The sequence below is a fragment of the Camelina sativa genome, chromosome 9 (assembly GCF_030686135.1).
Source record: "Camelina sativa cultivar CO46 ecotype springtype chromosome 9, ASM3068613v1".
NCBI classification, from domain to species: Eukaryota; Viridiplantae; Streptophyta; class Magnoliopsida; order Brassicales; family Brassicaceae; genus Camelina; species Camelina sativa.
The window spans coordinates 30,520,997-30,540,814 of NC_141888.1; the positions used below are offsets into that span (position 1 = coordinate 30,520,997).

The following is a 19,818-nucleotide window of genomic DNA, read 5'->3' on the forward strand; positions in this document are numbered from 1 at the left end:
CGCATTATTTGCCCACCAATCTTCAAGGTCATCGGAATCATCATCAGGTTTAGGGATAGTACCATCCACAAAACCAAATTTCTTTCTTGCCCGCAAAGCAAGTCGAAGATTCATTGCCCACTCATCATAGTTAGGACCACGAAGTTGTGGTTGAGAAATCACAGATCCGGGATTATCTCCAGCAGAGAGATCATAGGGATCGATCCGACGTCGTGCCGATTCGACCGGTACCTTAGCTCCGGACGACAGAGAAGAACTGTTCTTTGTAGCAGATTCTTCCGACATGATTTATAAGATATGTATACCAACAGAAGGATTGGATATACTAGGTCAAGAACAAAGGAAAATTGAAGAAAAAGACTTGAACAAGTATGGGTATAGAGGATCGAAGAGCCTAAAAATTTAGGTTTAGCTCTGATACCATGTCAAAACCTTGTTCGATATAAAAGGTTTTCTTATTTTCCAAGATGTGTAGGCAATGCCTTATATATGTTTACAATATTTAACTTAATCCGAAAGTATGGAAATAACCCAAATATACAACATTTATATGGTAATTACACATATGAGCCTTGGCTCATAATAGAGTAGGCAAATGCCATGGGTCCATCACAAATATCAAAACATTTCTTCAAGCAAAAGCGTCCAATTTTTTCAAAAAAAAAAATTTTATTAAGGGTTTTTAGATTTTTGGTAACTTTGACAGAGGCCCCATTTTAATTTAAGATGGGGCTGTGACCATGCATGATTATGTTTTTTCACTTTAATAGAAATAATTCACATAATATGATTATTAATTTATTTTGTAATTTCATTCTACTTATAATGAACTATAGTATATTTTAATATAGAGTTTACTCTTAAACTTTATTGTAGAATTTGATACTTCCTAAAAAGCTAACATCAGTAAAAAAAAATTAACTTGAATCAAAGTAATATATTATAAGATGTTCAATTTTTCTTCTACTTTTTAACCATAATTTTCTGTTTTATTTATTTACTTTCATAGAAATAATTCACATAATATGATTATTAATTAGTTTTGTAATTTCACTCTAATTATAATAAAATAAAATATATTTTAATACATAAAATTTATAAATATTTATAGATAAATAGCTGAATACATATTTTGTTTTAAGAGAGAACAAAATGTATATTTAAAATTACAATTTGATTAGTTTGAAGTTCCTGTCATATATTTATATTTATAGTAATTTCAAATTTTTATATCCAAACCAAAAAATCAGTTCTTTATCCACAATAAATTTATTTTTATGAATTTTCACATATTGTATTAACTTACATATTCTATCAAATATTTTGTAACTCTCATATTTATAATCATATCCATATTTTAAGGCACTAAATTTTAATTAATTGCAATTATTTATTTGTGTTTATGTTATTTTTTCACTTCCATAGTATTTATAGCATTCTAATGAATGATTAATGACAATTAAAAATATAATAAATAATAAAAGATATTAATATTTAATTATTGCATTTTTGTTATTTTTATATACTTTATGTAAGATTTCAACATGTGTGTAGCATATGCTATTATGTTTATAAAAATTTCAACATGTGTGTATGATATATATATATATATATATGTAAGATATGATATATATATATATATATATATATGATATTTTTGTTTTAAAATATGATGAAATATTTAACTTTTCTATCATCTAAATTGTTCGTAATTTTTTTTGGGATATTAGTACTACATATATATTATTCCTATATTATGAACATCAAGATGTTTAGTTTTATTTTCAATTCTACTTGTCATCTTTAAGATATGTCGCGTATTTTGTATTTTGCTTTTATTTTTTATTCATTTTAAAATAAATAATTCACATAAAATTATTATGTAACTATTTTTCAATTTCTATTCACTTATTAATATTATTCTAATCATATATCATTTATCAGTATATAGTTAATTAACATATATATATATATATAATATGTTTATATTAGTTATTAAAACCAAATTATTGTGAATTGTAAACATATATAAGTTAGGTTTTGGTCTCACTTATACTGGTATAATTGAATCATTTTTCATTTAGAAGAGCAAGAGATGAGATCGTCAAAACTTCCGTTATATCAATATTATACTGATATATGACTTCATCAATCATCTCGGAAAAGCTTCTTTAGTTTTTCGATTAATCATCTCGAATAATATTTATTTTCATAATAAATCTAAATAATATAATAAATAATAGGTAAGTTTTCTTGTATTTGTTGGACAGTGGAAAAACAATTGAATGAACTAAGAAAACTATAAAACCATAATTGAGGGAATTTTTATAACTTTTGTACAAGTTTTGAAAGATACATAATAGGTAAGTTTTCTTCTCCAGCTGATATCTTCTCCCGTACCACACCTGCATCGATCTCTCTGTTGTCCACCACACCGACTTCTATTACAGAGCTGACACCCACTTCTGCTGCTACGCCTTCTGATGATGATGTCTCAGTCTCCACTACCACGCCTGCATCGATCTCTCCTACTTCCACTGCACCAACTTCTAAAACAGACATGACACCCACTTCTTCTGCTAGGCCTTCTGATAATGTTGTCTCAGTCTCTATATTACAGCAACTGCATCCAGCTCTTCAAAGCCAGCCTCCTCAAAAGCAGACCGGTCCAGCTCTCCAAAGCCAGCCGCATTCACTACTACTAGCCGTCTTCAAAGATCAGAGTTGGGACGAGGTGCTTGTTGGTACATTCTTATTTAATTTGTAGTGGTGTCTATAGAACCTAGGCATGGAGATGTCTCGTGGCTGGAGGATTTTCATATTGAAAGATGTCTTGTATTATTGCTTGATCACGTGGAGATAAGCATCTCTACTTAGTGGCCACCCGACACCATAACTTGACTCATTGGCCGGATGAAAGGTCCATGAGATGAAATAGTACGGTTTTATGAATCTAGGAAGATTGCCAGGGAGTGCTAGATAGAAGAAAAAAGGAAAAACAACTGAAGAGTTGGAGTGTGCGAAGACGTGGCAACCATTCTTGTAGAAGAGGAGGCAAAAAGAGTTCGAGACATCATAATGCGTAAACATGTTGCAAGAAGGTTCACTTGTTTGATACTCATGTCCACAACAACCACAGTGCAGTAGTTGAAGGTTTAAAAAATCTTACAATGAAGTGTTACAAAGGATATCATCCAAGTTTTGGTAAAATTTCTCGTTGCTATTTATACTCTTTTTTAGCTGATTGAGTTTCCCAAATACAGTACTTGCATATTCCTTTTAGATCAAAACAAAGATGCCGCAGTCTCTGTTTGGTTCTTTCCCCTTTTAGATTGAAAAGAAATACACTTTTAATTCATAAAAAAGCTTATTCATTAGTTCGTAGAATACTCATTCTTAACATTAACAGAACAGAAACTATCACCACATACAAAGCACTCTGTTTAGTTGACCTCTATGGGCAAACACAACAAATTTTTTTTTTTTTGGGCTTTCTTGTTCATTTTATTCAGCAAAATGCCACAGGGGAGCGTAGGTATACAGTCTATATATATTTACTTATATAACCATGCCTCGGTTTAGAGTGCAGTTTCTACGGACTCTTCAGGCTTCTCTACTTGCTTCTTAAGGAACTCTAGCACAGAGAGGCGCTGCATGTTCAAATTTTACATTGTCAGATGAACTTTCACTGAAATTCAGATTCACTAGTTTTAGAAAATATCGAAAACAGGATGTCGTGCAAGAATCTTACTCGTTGCTCAAGAGCAGAATCTTCAGAGTCCAATTTCAAAGATTCCAGCAGTTTCATGCCTTCCTTGAAACCATCTGTAGCTGCATCTTCATTTTGTAGACTCCTGTCTATATCCGCAACTTTGGCTAATGAAACTGCCACATCCAGAACCTACAAAAAAAATTGTAGAATAACAACCAAACTCAGTTGCTATCTCCGGACAGACCTTGCTTGCTATCTTTCAGTTCTAACTTCTATACGCAAGAAATCAAGTAGCAGATAAGAAAACAAAAGTGAAGTTCTCTAAACCTCAGTGCACCCAAGCAAAAATATTAGTAATTGACTTGAAAATAACTTAGGATATTATTAAGAGCAGTTCTCTGATATTGGCAAGGTAGCACATAAGCAAAATGGCAACAGTGGAAAAAAAGAACATCCGCACAAACACATTGCGAACAAGTATTCTCGATTCACTCAACATCCTGTTTCAGATCCTCGATCCACTAGCAGCTTAAGTTAAGCTCTAAATCTTTTAACGTTTTCTGCCCTAGACCCAAATTAGCGTTAAAAAGAAACAACCACTTCAGAAAAACACTTTCTGCTTCTAAATAGATAGCTTACGATCTACAAATAAAACATTCATGCATACTGTATAACTTAACTAACACCAGATTACACTCTGTGAGGCCTTAAATCCGAAAACTAAGAGTAACTAGTTCAGTTCCTCTTTACCTTGTCTCTTTTCTCTAACCAAATTCGTAACCAATTCTATGAAATTAAGAATAATCCCTGATTCTATAAGTCATTTAGTCAGAAGATTAGAAAAATAACAGGCTACAATTAACAAATCACTGAGACAACGAATGAAGCAAAAGCATGAAGGCAGACTTACTTGTGAAGGAGCATGTGGGTGATGCTTCATTGCATCACGTCTAACATTTAAAGCACGATGGTAATATGACCTTGCAGCTTGTAGGTCTTGGTCATAGTATTTAAGATCTCCTATTTTATTGAGTGAGACAGAAAGTGTATGTGTAATCTGCAAGTTTAGAAAAAATTGTTACAAAATCGTAAAAGTTTGCAGTATCAAAATATAACAAGAACCAGTGTGTAACCTCCAAATCATTCATTGGCAGTTTCATGAGGAATTCAATACTCTCTTCGAAATGATTGACTGCAGAGCTTGAGTCTCCCATTGCTCGGCTGTAACAACAAAACAAATTAAGTTAACCATCGAACTCAACCCCCCGAAAGAAAGATTTCAACCACACCAAACAGAACGGCAATCATTTCGGCCAAAATAACGTAGTTCAGGGGCCACACACTTGAGGAACTCCAACACTAAAAAATCACATATCAACCAAAGTGTCTACAATGAGTCAAATGAGTGTAATAGGTAGGTGGGTGGGATCATAACAGAGCATATTGATGACCCTTTCTCAATCTTTTATGTTTACAGAAACTCGATAGTGGACAAATGTTGGAAATAAACAACATGGGATAAAGCATACCTGCAGTCGCCAAGCATACCAAGGACTGCACCAAGCTGTGAGCACAACTCTGGTGTATTGCCCTCCCTCCCTAGTTGATCCCGAATGTCTTCGGTACACATTGCCAACCTTGATTTAGCACTTTCATAATTCTGGGCACTAAATGCCTGTGCATAGAGATTGAATCAGAACAAGGAATATAACCAGAACTCAACAACAGAACAAAGAACATAACAAAGCGTAAATCATTAAAACAGAATAAACCCCACCAATTAAGTCAACAAAATCTTAGAGGTAGAACTCACCCTCATAGCTTGTTGCACCAAGAAAGAACCTCTTTCCATGGAAACATCAGCGTAAATCACTTTTTTGTTATCATTTTCGACCTCTTCCTTCTCTGTGCCATTGACAAGAGTTCTCTTGATTCTAGCATGACCTTCAATAAATTGATCAACCATCTTTTGAAGGTTTTCATCAGCTTGAATACTTTCAATGTCAGCACCACAGAGAGGGCAGTCCTTAAACCGTGTTAAGCACACTCTGCACAAGAAACAACAAAATTTAATAATAGTAGAAGACCCAATCACCATCCATTATGAGCCAAAAAGGGTAAAAGATATTAAGCAGCTGAGCACCTAAAAACATACTAAGATAACACAAAGATAAAAACCAAGGCTTACTTGCAAAACACATGAGTACAAGGCACACATCTACTGCTATCATATAGAAGTGCTTGACAAAGCATACAGCTAAAAGGGCCAAGCTTGAATGTTTGGGAGTCATAACCAAACGGGCACTTGGCAGGCACAGTTGCAGAGTCAGTAGAGTCCTTATTCAATTTTCCTTCCTCTTCAGGACATCCTTTACTCGCGATTTCTCCTTGCTTTCGTGCAGAGGCATCGTCAGGACGAGCACTTTTAGAAAAAGGGCAACCAGAAGCCGCTGTTTCGCCTTGTTTCCGAGCAGAAGCATCGTCGGGACGAGCAGCTTTAGAAGAAAAAGGGCAACCAGAAGCAGTCATATCGCCTTGTTTTCGAGTGGAAGAAGCATCGTCAGGACGAGCAGCTTTCGAGAACGGACACACAGAAGTCGTCATTCGTGTGAAGGGTAGTAGTAAAAACAATAATCCTGCACCTCAAATTTCAAACGCAAAAATCACAAAAATGGCTTTCCCAGAATGAAATACGAAATTGGTTCCTCGAGTAAACAAAAGCTTCTCCCTAATTCTAAATCTCCCTAAAAAAAGAAGCTGAAATCGAACATAGAAGAAGCTAACTGAAACATTCTTATCGGAAAGTGAAATTTCATAGAGATATTGAGCAGGGCGTTTCAGAAGTAGCACAACACAGAGAGAGAGATGGGTAAACAAACCTGGATCGGAGGATTGAGGCGACTCAGATTTGGAGATTGTGGTCTCTTTCGCGGCTTCTTTGCAATCAATGAATGATACGATTGATATTAGCTTCTTTTTCGATAAGTTTTTTGTTTTTGTGCGTTGGATGTTGTTTTGTTTTGTTTTGTTTTGTTTTTTCTCTCAGTCAAACTCAAAAAGATAGATAGATAATTAATTTTTGAAGGATATGTGTTCTTCTTTGTTGATTGAATTGGGCCTTCGGTTCTTACAGCCCAAAAAAAGAATTTGGGTTAAAAGTCATTTTAAGATAAAGGTTGTTTTGGATTATGATATTTTTTTTTAGTGTGAAGTTTTGGATTATGATATAGATACTAAATAAAACTTTACGATCAAAAACGGTAAATTTGGTTGGATTTAATTCTGTTAAAAATTGTTTACTAACTCATCTTTAATCAATTATTAATGGTTGGATAATTTCTAAAATGTAGTTGAGGTCTTGATGGTTGTGGTTTTGAAATCTATCCACATTTCATATTTGGTTTATATTTCTAAATCTACCGTAATCATGTTTTTTTTTTTTTTTTTTTTTTTTTTTTTTTTTTTTTTTATTTTAACTTTCCAACTCACAGCCAAAATATTTTTTTGGCTGTTTTTCCATAGTACAGAATTTTATCCAAAATTTTAATTTTTACTGTCAAAATAAATAACAATAAAATATACAGTCACAGCAAAAAAAAATTCTACAGTCAAAAATCTAAAACTACGTCTATAACCACCACTCATGCCCTTAGCCAATCAGAACCAAACATATATATATTTTATAAAACAAAATCAGATTGAATCGATTTAACTTTTTTTTTTTTTAGTATTATTGGCTCAACTAAATATGAGTCAACTAGATAATTTAATAATATCAATCCTATTAAGCTCAATTTTGGTACAATATATTTTGACTAGACTCAATACCAGCCCAAAGCTAAAACTAATTTGATCATGTATGTAATTCTCATTCATATCATTTGCATGTGCAATATTGCATTCTCATTAAAATTTATATTACTGGTAATATGGTTTCCACTTTGACAAAAAAAAAAAAAAAGGTAATATGGTTTCCATTGGTTGTTAAGTCAATTCTTCAAATATGTATTTGATATTTCCTCCATTCTTACACCCAACTTGTTTTTTCCCCTATGATTATTGATCATTTTCTATTTCTAAGTACACATGGTCCAAATATTTTCAAAATTAAAAAAATTATGGTATCCCACATTAGCATGATGTTTGTTTATTTAGAAGAAAAAAACATACAATATATAAATGAACTACAATAATTATTTCAACAAATGATACAAAAATTCGAATACTTTTATATTTTATAAGAGGAATTTTATAGAAAATAACAACATCATTTTCCAAAACAAAATACTTGTTTTTAAAATTTTATTATTAACTTTAATACTTAATTTCACAACTTTGTGAGATCATGTTTTGCTAGTGCTATTACTCGATATTGATTCTTCTGCTGATGCATCTACTACCACACTGAATAAATTACAACTTTTGATATTGTCCAATTTCTTATTAGTCAAGATCGGATGTATCTCCTCAAAAAAATTTAGAAAATAAATGATAAATAGTTTTTTAAAATTATGAAGAAATACAAACATATAAACTAAGTGAACCCAGTCATAACACATGTTTGTGTTTGTTTTACACGTATTAAATTCATAACTGTATCTGCATCGTATTAACTTAATCCATAAAATCAAAATTAATTTTCTCAACACATAAATCGACTTTTGGTTTTCAGCAATCAAAACTGCAATGAACTCTATATTAATATCAAACAAATATTTAGGAACTCTTGAGTACTTGAAAAATAAAAAAATCTTTGGCATCAAGGTTCAGAAGGAGGTAACAAACGCGGATAGCATTGCAAAAACAAATACTTATACTATTTGATTACCTAAGGTCATGTAACTTAAGTATGTTAGAATACAATATCTTTTTGTAGAGTATTAACCATTTCATATAAACGACGAGCCAGAGGTTCAACTACCTCTTCATCCGTTCCATTCCAATCAAATCATAAACTTTGAACTTGTCCTCTGGACTACGAAAGGTTGACTGCTTCGTGGTTAACACAGTGAACCCATCAGAATCAGTACATGTCTCAAGACCACACTCATGACATAAAGATTCAACATCCAGCTCCTGAAATATACAAAGTTGACTTATGACATTTCAAGTTTACCAACAATACGGAAATAGAGAAAAGACAGGGAAATATTTAGTCATAGACTCATAGGTGTATTTAGTTTATTACCTTCATCATCAGGTTCTGAGATAACCGCAAGAGAGGATACGGTTGAAGCTTGTAGCAAACACTGTTTATGTATTGGACAGCGACTGATCGCATCTTTTACCATTAAAACATTAAGCAAATGATAAACACAATTGAACAATTTACAGCAAATACCATTCAATGTATAAGCACTTTATACCCACCCATATATGAATCGATGTAACTATTTAGTTTCCTTACCATACCGGTAATATTTCTTATTCTACATCATCTTTCTCATGCTTATTGTCATTTCATATAACATAAGCCGCTACCAATTGAAACGCCACAAAGACTATCCCTGAGAGCTAGAAGGACATAACTACATATCTATATGCATGCAATCTCACCTCTCTAATATGAGGTTCACTTATGCAATACTGTAAGTATGTCGCCTCAGAAGCTATTCTACTTAAGAAGTTCTTGTAATTGCCCATCCGATATAATCTGGAAGAAAAAGAAAGAGAAGAGAGAGCTACCATCATATTTCAATTCATATTTCCTAAACGCAAACGATTGAACAGCAGAACACTACCTTAAAAGGTTTCGTACAAAACATATTTCCTTGGATTTTACTAAAGCAAAAGTCAACTTGCGAAACCATAAAGACAGTGGTTCCCCCTGCAGATCAAAATCCCAATGTTTTATATTAATGGCAAAAAAAAGGTGACATGGTAACAAATAAATAAGGTTAAAGAAAACAGAGAAACAACCATCACTCCGCTACTGGGATTGAGATGAAGCAGCACATACAGTGAACGGAACTCGGCTTCATTTTCGTGAGTGGAATCTGATTTCCTATTTGCATCATATATATTATACAAAGAGGTAAGAGTTTTTGCTAGCTGCTCCATGTTTAAGTGATGCATTGGGCTAATACTTGTACCACTACAACTCTGAAGCCTCTTGTGAGATATGACATGAAATTTAACCTGTTAGAGAAGCCATCCGGGAGTCAATAATAATCGCATCAATGGAACACTTGAAAAAAATAAAACAAATTCATGATTATCTATCAGAACTCAGAAGAGGGTGATCAATCAGAGTGGGGTACAATTCTATGAAAATTACAAAAGAAGAAATATGATCCTATCTGAGCGTCCTGAACAAGGTTATGACTACGAAAATCTACAATTAACACATTAACTCAAAGTATCTACACACAAACGACTTGCAACAAAACCCAAGGAAAACAATTCTAACGACAAAGGATAGTCATGTTCAGTGTAATCCATCTACCGAACCAGGAAAGAGAAAATAGTAAGAAACAAGTCAAACTATACCATTTCCTCGTAAAGGTAGACCACTCTCTCATTGGCTAAATTCTGAATGCTAAGATCTTGTCTAATAGACCTTGTCCTATCGAAAATAAAATCATGAACCGCTTCAAACGGGTGCTCCCTGGAGTCAAGCAAACTTATAAGGTATTTCAGGGTTTCTTCTAACACTGGGAGCGGTCGAACATCCGATGCCTGAACATCCGCCGCTGAAAGGGTTCTGCAAAACTAGCAAGAACACAGAGAAAGAGTATAACTACCTTTGGTATTGAACAAATAGCCCTATTATATAGCAGTTGGTATCTCCCAGTAAGTAATACAAAACTATTCATCTTGGCCATTCAGAAATTTCTCAGTAGGGATGAATTGCATAGATGAAGAATTTCAACATTAAAAATTTCATTCAATCCCAAGTTTTCTCGCAGAGCTGATACGACATATCAAATATAGAAAGCTAAAGCCGCAGATGAAGGTGAAAGTTTCCCAAATAAGCACCAGAGACAATGGAAACTTCAAAGCTGTGAGATGTGAAGCGCACCTTTTTAACAGCTAGGTCTTTAGATGATTTTGAGGGGTTTCCATAAAGCCTCTCAAACACTGCAAGATCACGCAAGCGTTCTCTTGTGACTCTTTCCCTCTCTATTAATACAAAAAAAAACACACACATTAGGTTAAGCTGTACAAGCTCTCTTTGCTGCTTGAACTGTAACTTTTTACCTAAACTCCTAGCACAAGACAACACTCATCGTTCCCAACTCAGAAATCTAACACTTCTCTGAACTTCCTATACACTGAAGGATCATGAATTGATGAATGGAATGTACTAATTACTAAATCGATCAAATTCAATTCAGGTGAAGGATAGGGTTCAATTTTGGCGGAATCACAGGTCAATTACAAATTAATCAGCGGTCGACGATTACCTGGACACATGGAAGAGCAAGTTCCGACGATGAAGGAGACGTCAGTATGATCTTCGCCCTTATTGTCTGATACGTCTTTATCATTGTTTCGTTTGACTGGTACTACATCGGATCTTCTCCGAAAAGAATCAGTAGCTCCGCCGCCGGATCCAGCCCTCGGGTTATCAGAGAAATGGCGATTCCCATAAGTATTTGAAACCCTAGACGAAGAGGAAGAAGAAGAAGAACCACGATTACGACGATTCATGGCTTATAGAGGCAACGCGAGATCTTCCCTCCCAACGAGACTCTGACTGATAGAAACGAGCCAAATCGAATCGATTACCGAACTATTTGCTGGACTAAACCGGAACAAAACCAATTCCGGTTTTATAATTTCAATAAATCAATCAAACAAATCAGGCGGTAACCGGGTCAGTTTAGTTTGAAATTTTGAATATGACTATACCGGTTTTGACTTGTAGACAAATTTGCATAGAATCTACAAGACTACAACAATTCTAGCATTCAACTTTCGTAATTAGATTTGTTTCAATTCGGTTTTGGTGCAACTGCGATTTGGTTCAGTTTTGTTCCTTTCTAAACAAAAATCTAATTAGATTTTGATTTGAGCATTTCAGTTTTGGCCTTTTGGGTTGTTTGATTTTTTCCCCACCCCTAGTTAAGACAGGTCAAAGCTTAGGCCGGTTGGTGGGTCTAGCAGTCACGGCCACTATCTAGACAGCAAACAACAATGTGTCCACCACTACGGATTTAGGTGTCTATTCCTCAACTATCCACAACAATAATTAAAAGTGATGCTGGTTTGAGGTAACTGCTAACATTCAAAACACAGAGACTAGAACCACTACTCCTAGTGCAATCTTACATCATGGCCCATTCCATATATATGCAACTAAACAGTCTAAACTCTCAATCATTATTCACAATTATAGTTAAAATCCCCATTAATGCGAAGAGAAAAAGCACTAACACTTAGTTCCTAGCTGCTAGGACTTTTATTTTCTCTTTGAGTCAAATCTCTAAAACAACCAAACTGATCGAAGTACCTAACTATGTGTACCAAGCATTCTCTGCACTTAGTCAAAACACTTGCAACACACAAAATTGAGACAGTATTGGCATATCTAGGATGACTAAAGATTAATGATATTCATATGACAAGTACCATACATTTTGTTGGTGGAACTGTGTAAATCGCCATCTATCCCAGGAAACAATTATTAGTCTCTCTTTCTCTGAGGAATTTTGACAAAACACTTGGTTATGTACACACAACATTTTTTTAAGTCAATTGTAATAAAATAAATAAACTCAGTTTCTTCCGATCCTTAGGGAAGAATCAACACCTTTGTTGTGTCCAGAAGAAGCTGCCACAGCAAAGAGTCTAGCAATCTCTAGCTGAGTATTCGCCATTATCTCCGTTCTTTTCAAATCCATCTCTGCTCTCTTAGCTTCAGCTTCAGCTCTCATCTTCTCTATCTCTTTCATTGTCTCCATTCTCGCTCTCTCTGATCTCATAACCACCTCCGCTAACCACCGTATACTTCCGGCGATCTCTTCCTTCTCTTCTTTATATCTTCTCCTCACTTTCTTCCCTCTCACCTTCGTTTTAACCACCGGCGTACTGCTGTCTGTATCCATCTCCGTCGCTTTTCCTGGTTTGTCCTCCGGCTTGAATCCATCTTCCTGCACAACAAATTTCCTTAGAAAATATTCCAGATTTGGTTAACTCTTGTCAACTGGTTTAGCCGATCAGACCTTAGGAATCTTGCCAACGCCGTTAGATCCGTAAGAAACCTGCGGCGGATGAGCAACCGCAGGAGACGGCGGCTCGAGTAAGAGCAAAGGAACAGAGCAATTTAGAGGCAGAACAGCCTGAGGCTGAGGCTGAGGTTGAGTTCCACGGAGGAGATGATCGAGACGTGGGTAAAGAGGCCAAGAGGAGCCATCAGGCGCAGTAGCGGACTCAGAACGGTAACGTTTCTTCATGGACTCGATCTTGTTCTTGCACTGTGTCTGAGTCTTTGGTGACTTGGTGTGAGTGGCGCGTGACGACACGTGTCTAGCTACGTCTTCCCAGTCTTGACCCTTGAGCTTTGCTCTGTTCCTGAGAACCCATTTAGACTCGTAGGCTTCAAGTAAACTCGAAACAGCTCCTTCGCTCCATTCATCTCGCTTTAACCTATCAACGACGACGGAGGAAACAGATGGTTTCTTTGGGGATTCTTCGTGGTGGAGAAGTGATTTTGGAGTTTCTTGGTTAGATTCTCCGTTCTCCATATATTGTTTTCTTCAGGTGAATAAAAAACAGAGAGCAGACTCAAAGAGTGAAGATAAAAGGAGAAAGAAAGAGAAGTTTTTTTTAGCAATATATTTTGATAAAGATGGGAAACAAAGTGAGTGACAATGAGACTGTGTAAGAGAATACGCTGCTGGTTGGTTCTCAAACTAACCAATGAGTTAGGGTACACGCGTTTCTCGCATGTTCAATGGTTGTGACTCGTGTGACTTAAAGCAATAAGAAAATTATGTTTTTCACTTATATTACTCTGTTTTTTTTTTTTTTTTTTTTTTTTTTTTTTTTTGTGTTTGTGCCCAATTTATGATTTGTATACATTACAGTCTGTTGAAGTGTTAAATGGAATATATGACAAAATTATTTACGCATATTTGTACCGGCTTTTACTTACCCTTCACAAAAGTTAGTGGAGCAACCCGTCACAATAATAATGAGGAGAATATAAAGAAGAATGTGAGAGAGAGAGTGGGTAACCATTGAAAAATAGGTTTTAATTTCTTTTTTCGTCAACTTGAAAAAAAAAGGTTTTACTTTTGATTTTTATTTTTTGAAAAGGGTGAACAATCATGATTTCAAAATCTTCGGATTCAAAATGCTTTTATTCATTTTAGCTATAAAAACCTTTTTGTGTATGCTTTTTTTTTTCCTTCTCTTTTTGGGTGTATGGTGGAGTGAGTCTGGCTGTTAGCGTTGATGTCAAGCCAAACCGCAAAACCCATTAGGGCAAGATGGAAGTGGGGTTACACTTGTCACTCTCTCACCCCCTACTATTTTACACACTCTTTTTCTTCTCATGTTTGCATAAAGATCCGATGTTCGATCTAACTTTTTCTTATCATCAATAGTGTATATATCTTGCAGAAAATTTTCAGGTTATTGTTCTAACAAGTAAATTATTTTGGTCATCATAGCACATGCCACACATCTTCGACTATTTGCTGAGCTAGCTCCTCTAGCAATTTATCAAGGCGTCTTATAAAATGACCAATTTTAGGCGAAGTTTTTATCTTTCACACTTTGTTTTTCTATCAAAGGAATGATGGACCCTGCAACTTCAAGACAGCATACAATAAAATTTTACAAAATAAAATAAAAGTCTTTAGATATAAAATTAAATTTTTTTTTAAAAAAAAATCCCAAACGTGATTCCTTGTCCAACCCATTGCAGTACAACGTCGGCAATATCTAAAGTGATACAATGTATATATAGGTGAATTAGGTTTAGCGGATCTGATAATTTTTTTCAGACAAATGGTAAGAGAGGGCGAGGTCAGAAGTCGTATTTCAGACGAAGATATCATAGAGGGTTATCTCCGACCAAAGGTAAACGGGGAAGCAACTGCAAACCCGAGATTTATCGTAGACAACATGGAGGAGGAGTTGTACACACGAGAGCCGTGGCTGCTTCCGCAACCAACAGATCCTATCCTTAACCCTCGCGAGTGGTTGGTTCTACTTGGGTAAACGGAATTGGAAATACCTCCACGCGGAAGGAGTTCATTGTGAGGGAGCGCGGATACTCGTTCAAGGTAGATCTCCGATCCTGTCTAAGGAGTCAGGTGAAGTAATTGGGGCAACGATGAGATTCAGATATTGCTTCAGGAAAAAGAACGAGAAAACCGCGATGGCCTATAGCAGTTGGTTCATGCGAGAGTATCGTCTCTGTGACGAAAGCAAACCCTACAACACCCGCCATGTTCTCTGCAAGATTACTTGCAACCTATGACTTGTAGTATTTATTTGATTGTCTTCTTGAAACATATAACTTAACTAAAGGTTTTTGCAAGTACAGTTTCAGCATCGGCAAATTCATGACAATCCTTTTTGGAAACAGAGAACAGTCGAAAGAAAATTTGACGAAAGATTTCACAATCATATATATATGAGAATTACCAAAAATCATTAACTTATATAGTTTCCAAGATTCAAAAGCTCAAAACGCATTACGAAATAGACCAAAAACAAAAACACAATCCAATAAGACTTAGGTGCAAGTTTCACGAGAAATGCCGAGCCTGGAATTTGGAACGTCGATGAGGACACGGTGGTTCTGTTGCTGCATACTAGCGATGACGTTAAGGACAGAGTTAACGTTGGTCGGAGCTGCAGCCATGGCGAGACAGCTGAGGTTACCTGCGGAGCTGTGGATGAGAAGGTTGTCCGTAGGCAGAGTAACGTTCATTCCGGCGAACATAAACGTCACAGATGGGTACACGACGGAGCCAGAGTAGCAAGTGTCGAAACCTCCCAGTGAAGTTGCGTTTGCGTTCTTAACACGTCGCCTGAACTCGTCTCTCACAGCCAGGTAAGCTGGTTCGACTAGCCTCGTGTAGACCGTCCCTGCGTCATGTATACATGCAATGTTTTTGTTTAACAACAATTAGAAAGTTAATTTTATCTAAATCTATGAATTGGCCAATTTTGTTTTGATTTGCTTAATTCGTTTTTTATATAATCAGTTTTGATTATAGGTTCTCTAATAAGTAAAATCAAAATCATTTTAGTCCAGAAATATCACATTTCACGTGGGAGAGCAATAGCTATAGGTTACTTACTTCCCTCTCACGACATATATCATTCATATGATTATTTTCAGATCTCAAGCCAAAACAAAAACAAAATGTATTGAGGGTTGTAAAGTCCATACCGGAGTCAAAGATGGTGCCGGCTCCAGTGGCCGGATCAAAGGCGAGTGCACTTGGTGGAATGTCCACTATTTTATTTCCGACACGAATTCCAACCAAATTAACATAGTAAAGCGATGATCTTCTCGGGTTCTTTAACAATGGAGTGGTCTTGATCCGCATTGGTTGAAACTTAGGTCCCAATCTTAGCGATCCGGAGAAATTGCCAGACTTACTATTAGGCAAGCAATACGAGAATGTAGACTGGTAAAGATTTTGTGTCTGTGAGATTAGAGACAATGGACCACGACCTAAACCCATGAGTCCTTGCGCTGGCAGCGATGATCCAGAAGCCTTGTTGATGCACCCAAAGGTGTAGTTTGGGATAACGTCATTGGCCAATGTTAGTGTGTCTTGTGTCAGATATGCTTCGATGGCTGAACCACCGTAGGTCATGTTGAAACCACATGATTTGTTTACGGTGCAACTTGGATTTGGTACCTGCAAAAAAAAAAAACTTTATCGATTAATATTTCGTTTAGTGGATTTTTTTCACTTTTAAAACGCTTTCCCATAAAGAATTGTTTTTTCCATCTTGGATCTCGTTATTAAAGGCGCTACTAACTATGTTTTACGTTATTTAATTGTAATTGTGAGTGACCTTTTTGTATTATAAGCAAAACCTAACTAGCTAGCGTGACGACAAAGAATATAGATCAGACAGTAAAATATGCCCTACTAGTTGGCATTGTTTATAAAGTTCTTTGTATATAAAAAAAATACCCGTGACTATACTCATGGTACAAAACCCGTGACTAGACTTCTCGATCATGGTGTAATAACACGCCAAAATGAAGTTCACATTCACATTTTTGTTGTCTAATTACAATGCATCCAAAAATCATCAAGTATTACGTCTGACATTCGGTTCGTTTTTTCAGGTTTGGTGTTCTTGTTTTGTTAAAACTAAATAATAACTGATCTTATTATTTTCGTTGGATTTGAGTATGTTTATATAGGTTCTGATAATTAGATCTTGTTTTGAACAAAATTAGAAATATAACTTAATTAGTTAGGTATGGTTTGAATTGAAGAAATACAGTTTAATTAGTATAGTTTTTAAGTCCATCTAGAGAAGGCATATCTAATTTTCTATTATAACTATAGTCTATAAGGATATAATTAGTTACCTGTTTACACTGAGGAGCTTGGCATTGAAGAGTACGAGAGGAGCTTGACTTGGAAGGATTAAAGAGAACAGAGGAAGAACAGCCAACACAACCAGAACAAGGAATCCAAGCAGCGTCATTGCTAGTGTCAAGAGCCACGAGCATGGGCTGAGCCGGTGTCCCGATGTTAGCCCTTACGATGTAAGTCGGGCTCTGAACGATGACCCGTCCCGATGCAATTGGGACTGATGATTTCTTAGCGGCGGCGAGGCTTGACAAGTAAAGGAAACGAGCATTGTCTTGAAGAAGTGTGTCTTCCCATGAGGCAGAGGTTTTGAATGGAGAGCATTGGCTGTTAATGTGGAACACTCTTAGATCTGAAGTGTGGCTGTTTTCATCGCAGTTTATGGATTCAGATTTCAAGATCAAGAGAGAGATCAACAAAATCAAGAGATGGGATCTCATTGTTTAAGATCTTGATCTGATCTCTGTTGTTTTTAGTGTTTGTAGAGTGAATGTGTGGGTGTGTGTTTATATAGTGAGTGATGATGATGAGTGTGTAGAAAGTAATAAGAATATAAAAAATGAAAGAGTGGGTTTTAATTTATCTTTAGTTTGAGAGAACAGACTGTATTCCATCTCTTATTTTTTCCTTGTTTCTATTTGTTTTTTGGGTCCACTCTAATATTGGCTTTCTCTGCTCGATCGACATGCGTTGCTCTCCATCCACAAAACTCATAGAGGTTGTAATTTGTAACTTTGTCTTGTGTATTATTTACAAACTCATATATATATTATGTTCAGTCTTTTGATTAGGCGATGTGTAATACCTGATTTATTTTTTAAATAGTGGCCTGAAAAAAATATTTATGAATAATATTGTCATTTGTCATGAAAAACTATATTTTTAAGCGTAGTTAAATTGTAACAATTTGATAATGCATGACATGCTAAAAAGTACTGTTTTAAATATCGTGGAAGATCAAACATGAGAAAATATCTTGTGGTGATATATTAAGAGAGAGTCGACAAGCGTATTTGAAGTTTTCGCATGGAGCCACGGGCAACGGACGATAGCGTTGGAAAAAATGCACAACGTTTGGAAGCATCCAAGAGCTATCTCAAGATATTTTCCTTTCTTTTTTTTCATATAGAAAACATCACAGATTTATAATCCCTTAAGTGGCTTATTTGGACTCATTTGTCGAATGTGAATCAAAACCCAAACCGGACGTCTAGCTGATTAAATATCCGTCTATTGACTATTAACCTTAGTGTAGTGATAGAAGGTAAATCTATTTGTAGAAGACACCATAACAACCGGGAGAGTCCCGGCTCCTACGAATATAGGAATTTGGCTAATAGGCCGGCCAGTTGTGGCCCAATGGTTAAAAAAAAGACATAATTAAAAAATTACATAGAATAATATAATTAATATTTTTTTATATATATATAATTAATGTTTATTAGAATAACATATGGGATTTGAGTAATAATAGGTGATATGATGATATTCTTTCTTAATATTGATAACCGATGCTCCTTCTCACAAATTTTGATAAATATCCAATTTAGACAACGAGTTTTAGAGGGAATTACAGAGGAACATGTGGAGCGGTCTTGCATAAGAGAGATCTGAGAAAAATATCAAACGTTTCACGTGAGACTGGCTAGTGGAAGACCGACATAAATACGTTATGTATTGTAGCTTATTATGGAATGTATCAAACTACTCAATACTCATTACCATGTGGTGGGTTACATATCTCACATTGGCTTCTTCTTCACTATATAGTGCTGTGATGCTGTCCATCAATTATTTATTTTCATTTCAAAAGATTTTTTTTTGTGTTAAGTATATCCATTATTTGTTTCTTAAGAGTTGAATGTGATATATCAATATATATATCCTCGATACTAATTTTTGTTTTTTTGTTTTTTTGATATAATTTGGTAGAGTTTTCATGGTGTGAGGTCATGAGCTAAAGAAATAAATAGGAAAAATGATTGTCAGTTACTTGAAGTATACACCAACACATAGCCACACATATAAACAATATAAATGTCTTGTTAACTACGTGAACTATTGTCATCACATAAGGACATCCATAACAAACATATGTTATGTCTACAACACCATAAACATTCGAGGTTAGCCGGAATCCGGCGTTGACCAGTATTAACCGACGTTGACCAATATTTATCGGCGTTGACCGGCGTTGACCGAACTGACCAGAAAAAAATATTCAAAAAAAATAATTTTTTCCTAATAATAATAATTTTTGTTTTTATGTATTTTTGAAAATACAAAATTAAAAATGATATTTAAATAGAAAGAGTATAAATTTGTAATTGTTTATGAAAAAATCTACTACACATCAAATTTTGGTGGTATAGTTTTATTATATTATTTTTGGTATATTTTCTGTATTAAGAAACAGACAATTCGTGGGTTCACCCTTACGGGCGAACCTCTCTTATTCATCCCCTTTAAATTAAGGAAACAAATCTTAATTAAAGAAACAGAATATGTTGATCAATCAATTTTAAAATTGTTAATTTTAATATTATATTACAGTTTTAATTATCACATATAAAACCCTAA

The 19,818-nt window shown here is 35.1% G+C and overlaps 4 protein-coding genes and 1 pseudogene across 6 annotated transcripts; 1 reads left to right on the top strand and 4 right to left on the bottom strand.

The window, feature by feature from the left end:
• Nucleotides 1–3,354: 3,354 nt before the first annotated feature.
• On the bottom strand, nt 3,355–6,785 carry LOC104712035 (protein NCA1). The gene is made up of 8 exons (XM_010428831.2): nt 6,592–6,785; nt 5,901–6,348; nt 5,526–5,760; nt 5,242–5,387; nt 4,846–4,933; nt 4,623–4,769; nt 3,752–3,901; nt 3,355–3,650 (listed from the first exon to the last, which is right to left on the bottom strand). Exons 2-8 carry the CDS (start codon nt 6,314–6,316, stop codon nt 3,579–3,581), a joined length of 1,254 nt encoding a protein of 417 aa, XP_010427133.1. The 5' UTR covers nt 6,317–6,348; nt 6,592–6,785; the 3' UTR covers nt 3,355–3,578.
• Nucleotides 6,786–8,427: 1,642 nt separating this feature from the next.
• Nucleotides 8,428–11,458, bottom strand: LOC104712036 (SAC3 family protein C-like). Of its 3 annotated transcripts, XR_015567010.1 has the most exons (9): nt 11,119–11,458; nt 10,734–10,834; nt 10,202–10,423; nt 9,805–9,850; nt 9,632–9,716; nt 9,454–9,539; nt 9,269–9,365; nt 8,901–8,993; nt 8,428–8,788 (listed from the first exon to the last, which is right to left on the bottom strand). XR_015567010.1 is itself a non-coding variant. In XM_087467361.1 (8 exons), exons 1-8 carry the CDS (start codon nt 11,363–11,365, stop codon nt 8,630–8,632), a joined length of 1,224 nt encoding a protein of 407 aa, XP_087323487.1. In that variant the 5' UTR covers nt 11,366–11,458; the 3' UTR covers nt 8,428–8,629. The 3 variants fall into 3 exon arrangements, 2 of the variants coding, with proteins under 2 accessions (XP_087323487.1, XP_087323488.1); XM_087467361.1 differs by having other exon boundaries at nt 9,632–9,850; XM_087467362.1 differs by having other exon boundaries at nt 9,632–9,850; nt 10,202–10,415; nt 11,119–11,433.
• Nucleotides 11,459–12,251: 793 nt separating this feature from the next.
• Nucleotides 12,252–13,739, bottom strand: LOC104712039 (uncharacterized). The gene is made up of 2 exons (XM_010428835.3): nt 12,880–13,739; nt 12,252–12,807 (listed from the first exon to the last, which is right to left on the bottom strand). The coding sequence occupies exons 1-2, from the start codon at nt 13,399–13,401 to the stop codon at nt 12,433–12,435; spliced, it is 897 nt and encodes a 298-aa protein (XP_010427137.1). The 5' UTR covers nt 13,402–13,739; the 3' UTR covers nt 12,252–12,432.
• Nucleotides 13,740–14,671: 932 nt separating this feature from the next.
• LOC147938997 (NAC domain-containing protein 96-like) lies at nt 14,672–15,219 on the top strand (annotated as a pseudogene).
• Nucleotides 15,220–15,272: 53 nt separating this feature from the next.
• LOC104712040 (aspartyl protease AED3) lies at nt 15,273–18,020 on the bottom strand. Its single transcript, XM_010428836.3, has 3 exons — nt 17,235–18,020; nt 16,068–16,545; nt 15,273–15,760 (listed from the first exon to the last, which is right to left on the bottom strand). The coding sequence occupies exons 1-3, from the start codon at nt 17,676–17,678 to the stop codon at nt 15,405–15,407; spliced, it is 1,278 nt and encodes a 425-aa protein (XP_010427138.2). The 5' UTR covers nt 17,679–18,020; the 3' UTR covers nt 15,273–15,404.
• Between the last annotated feature and the right edge of the window lie 1,798 nt (nt 18,021–19,818).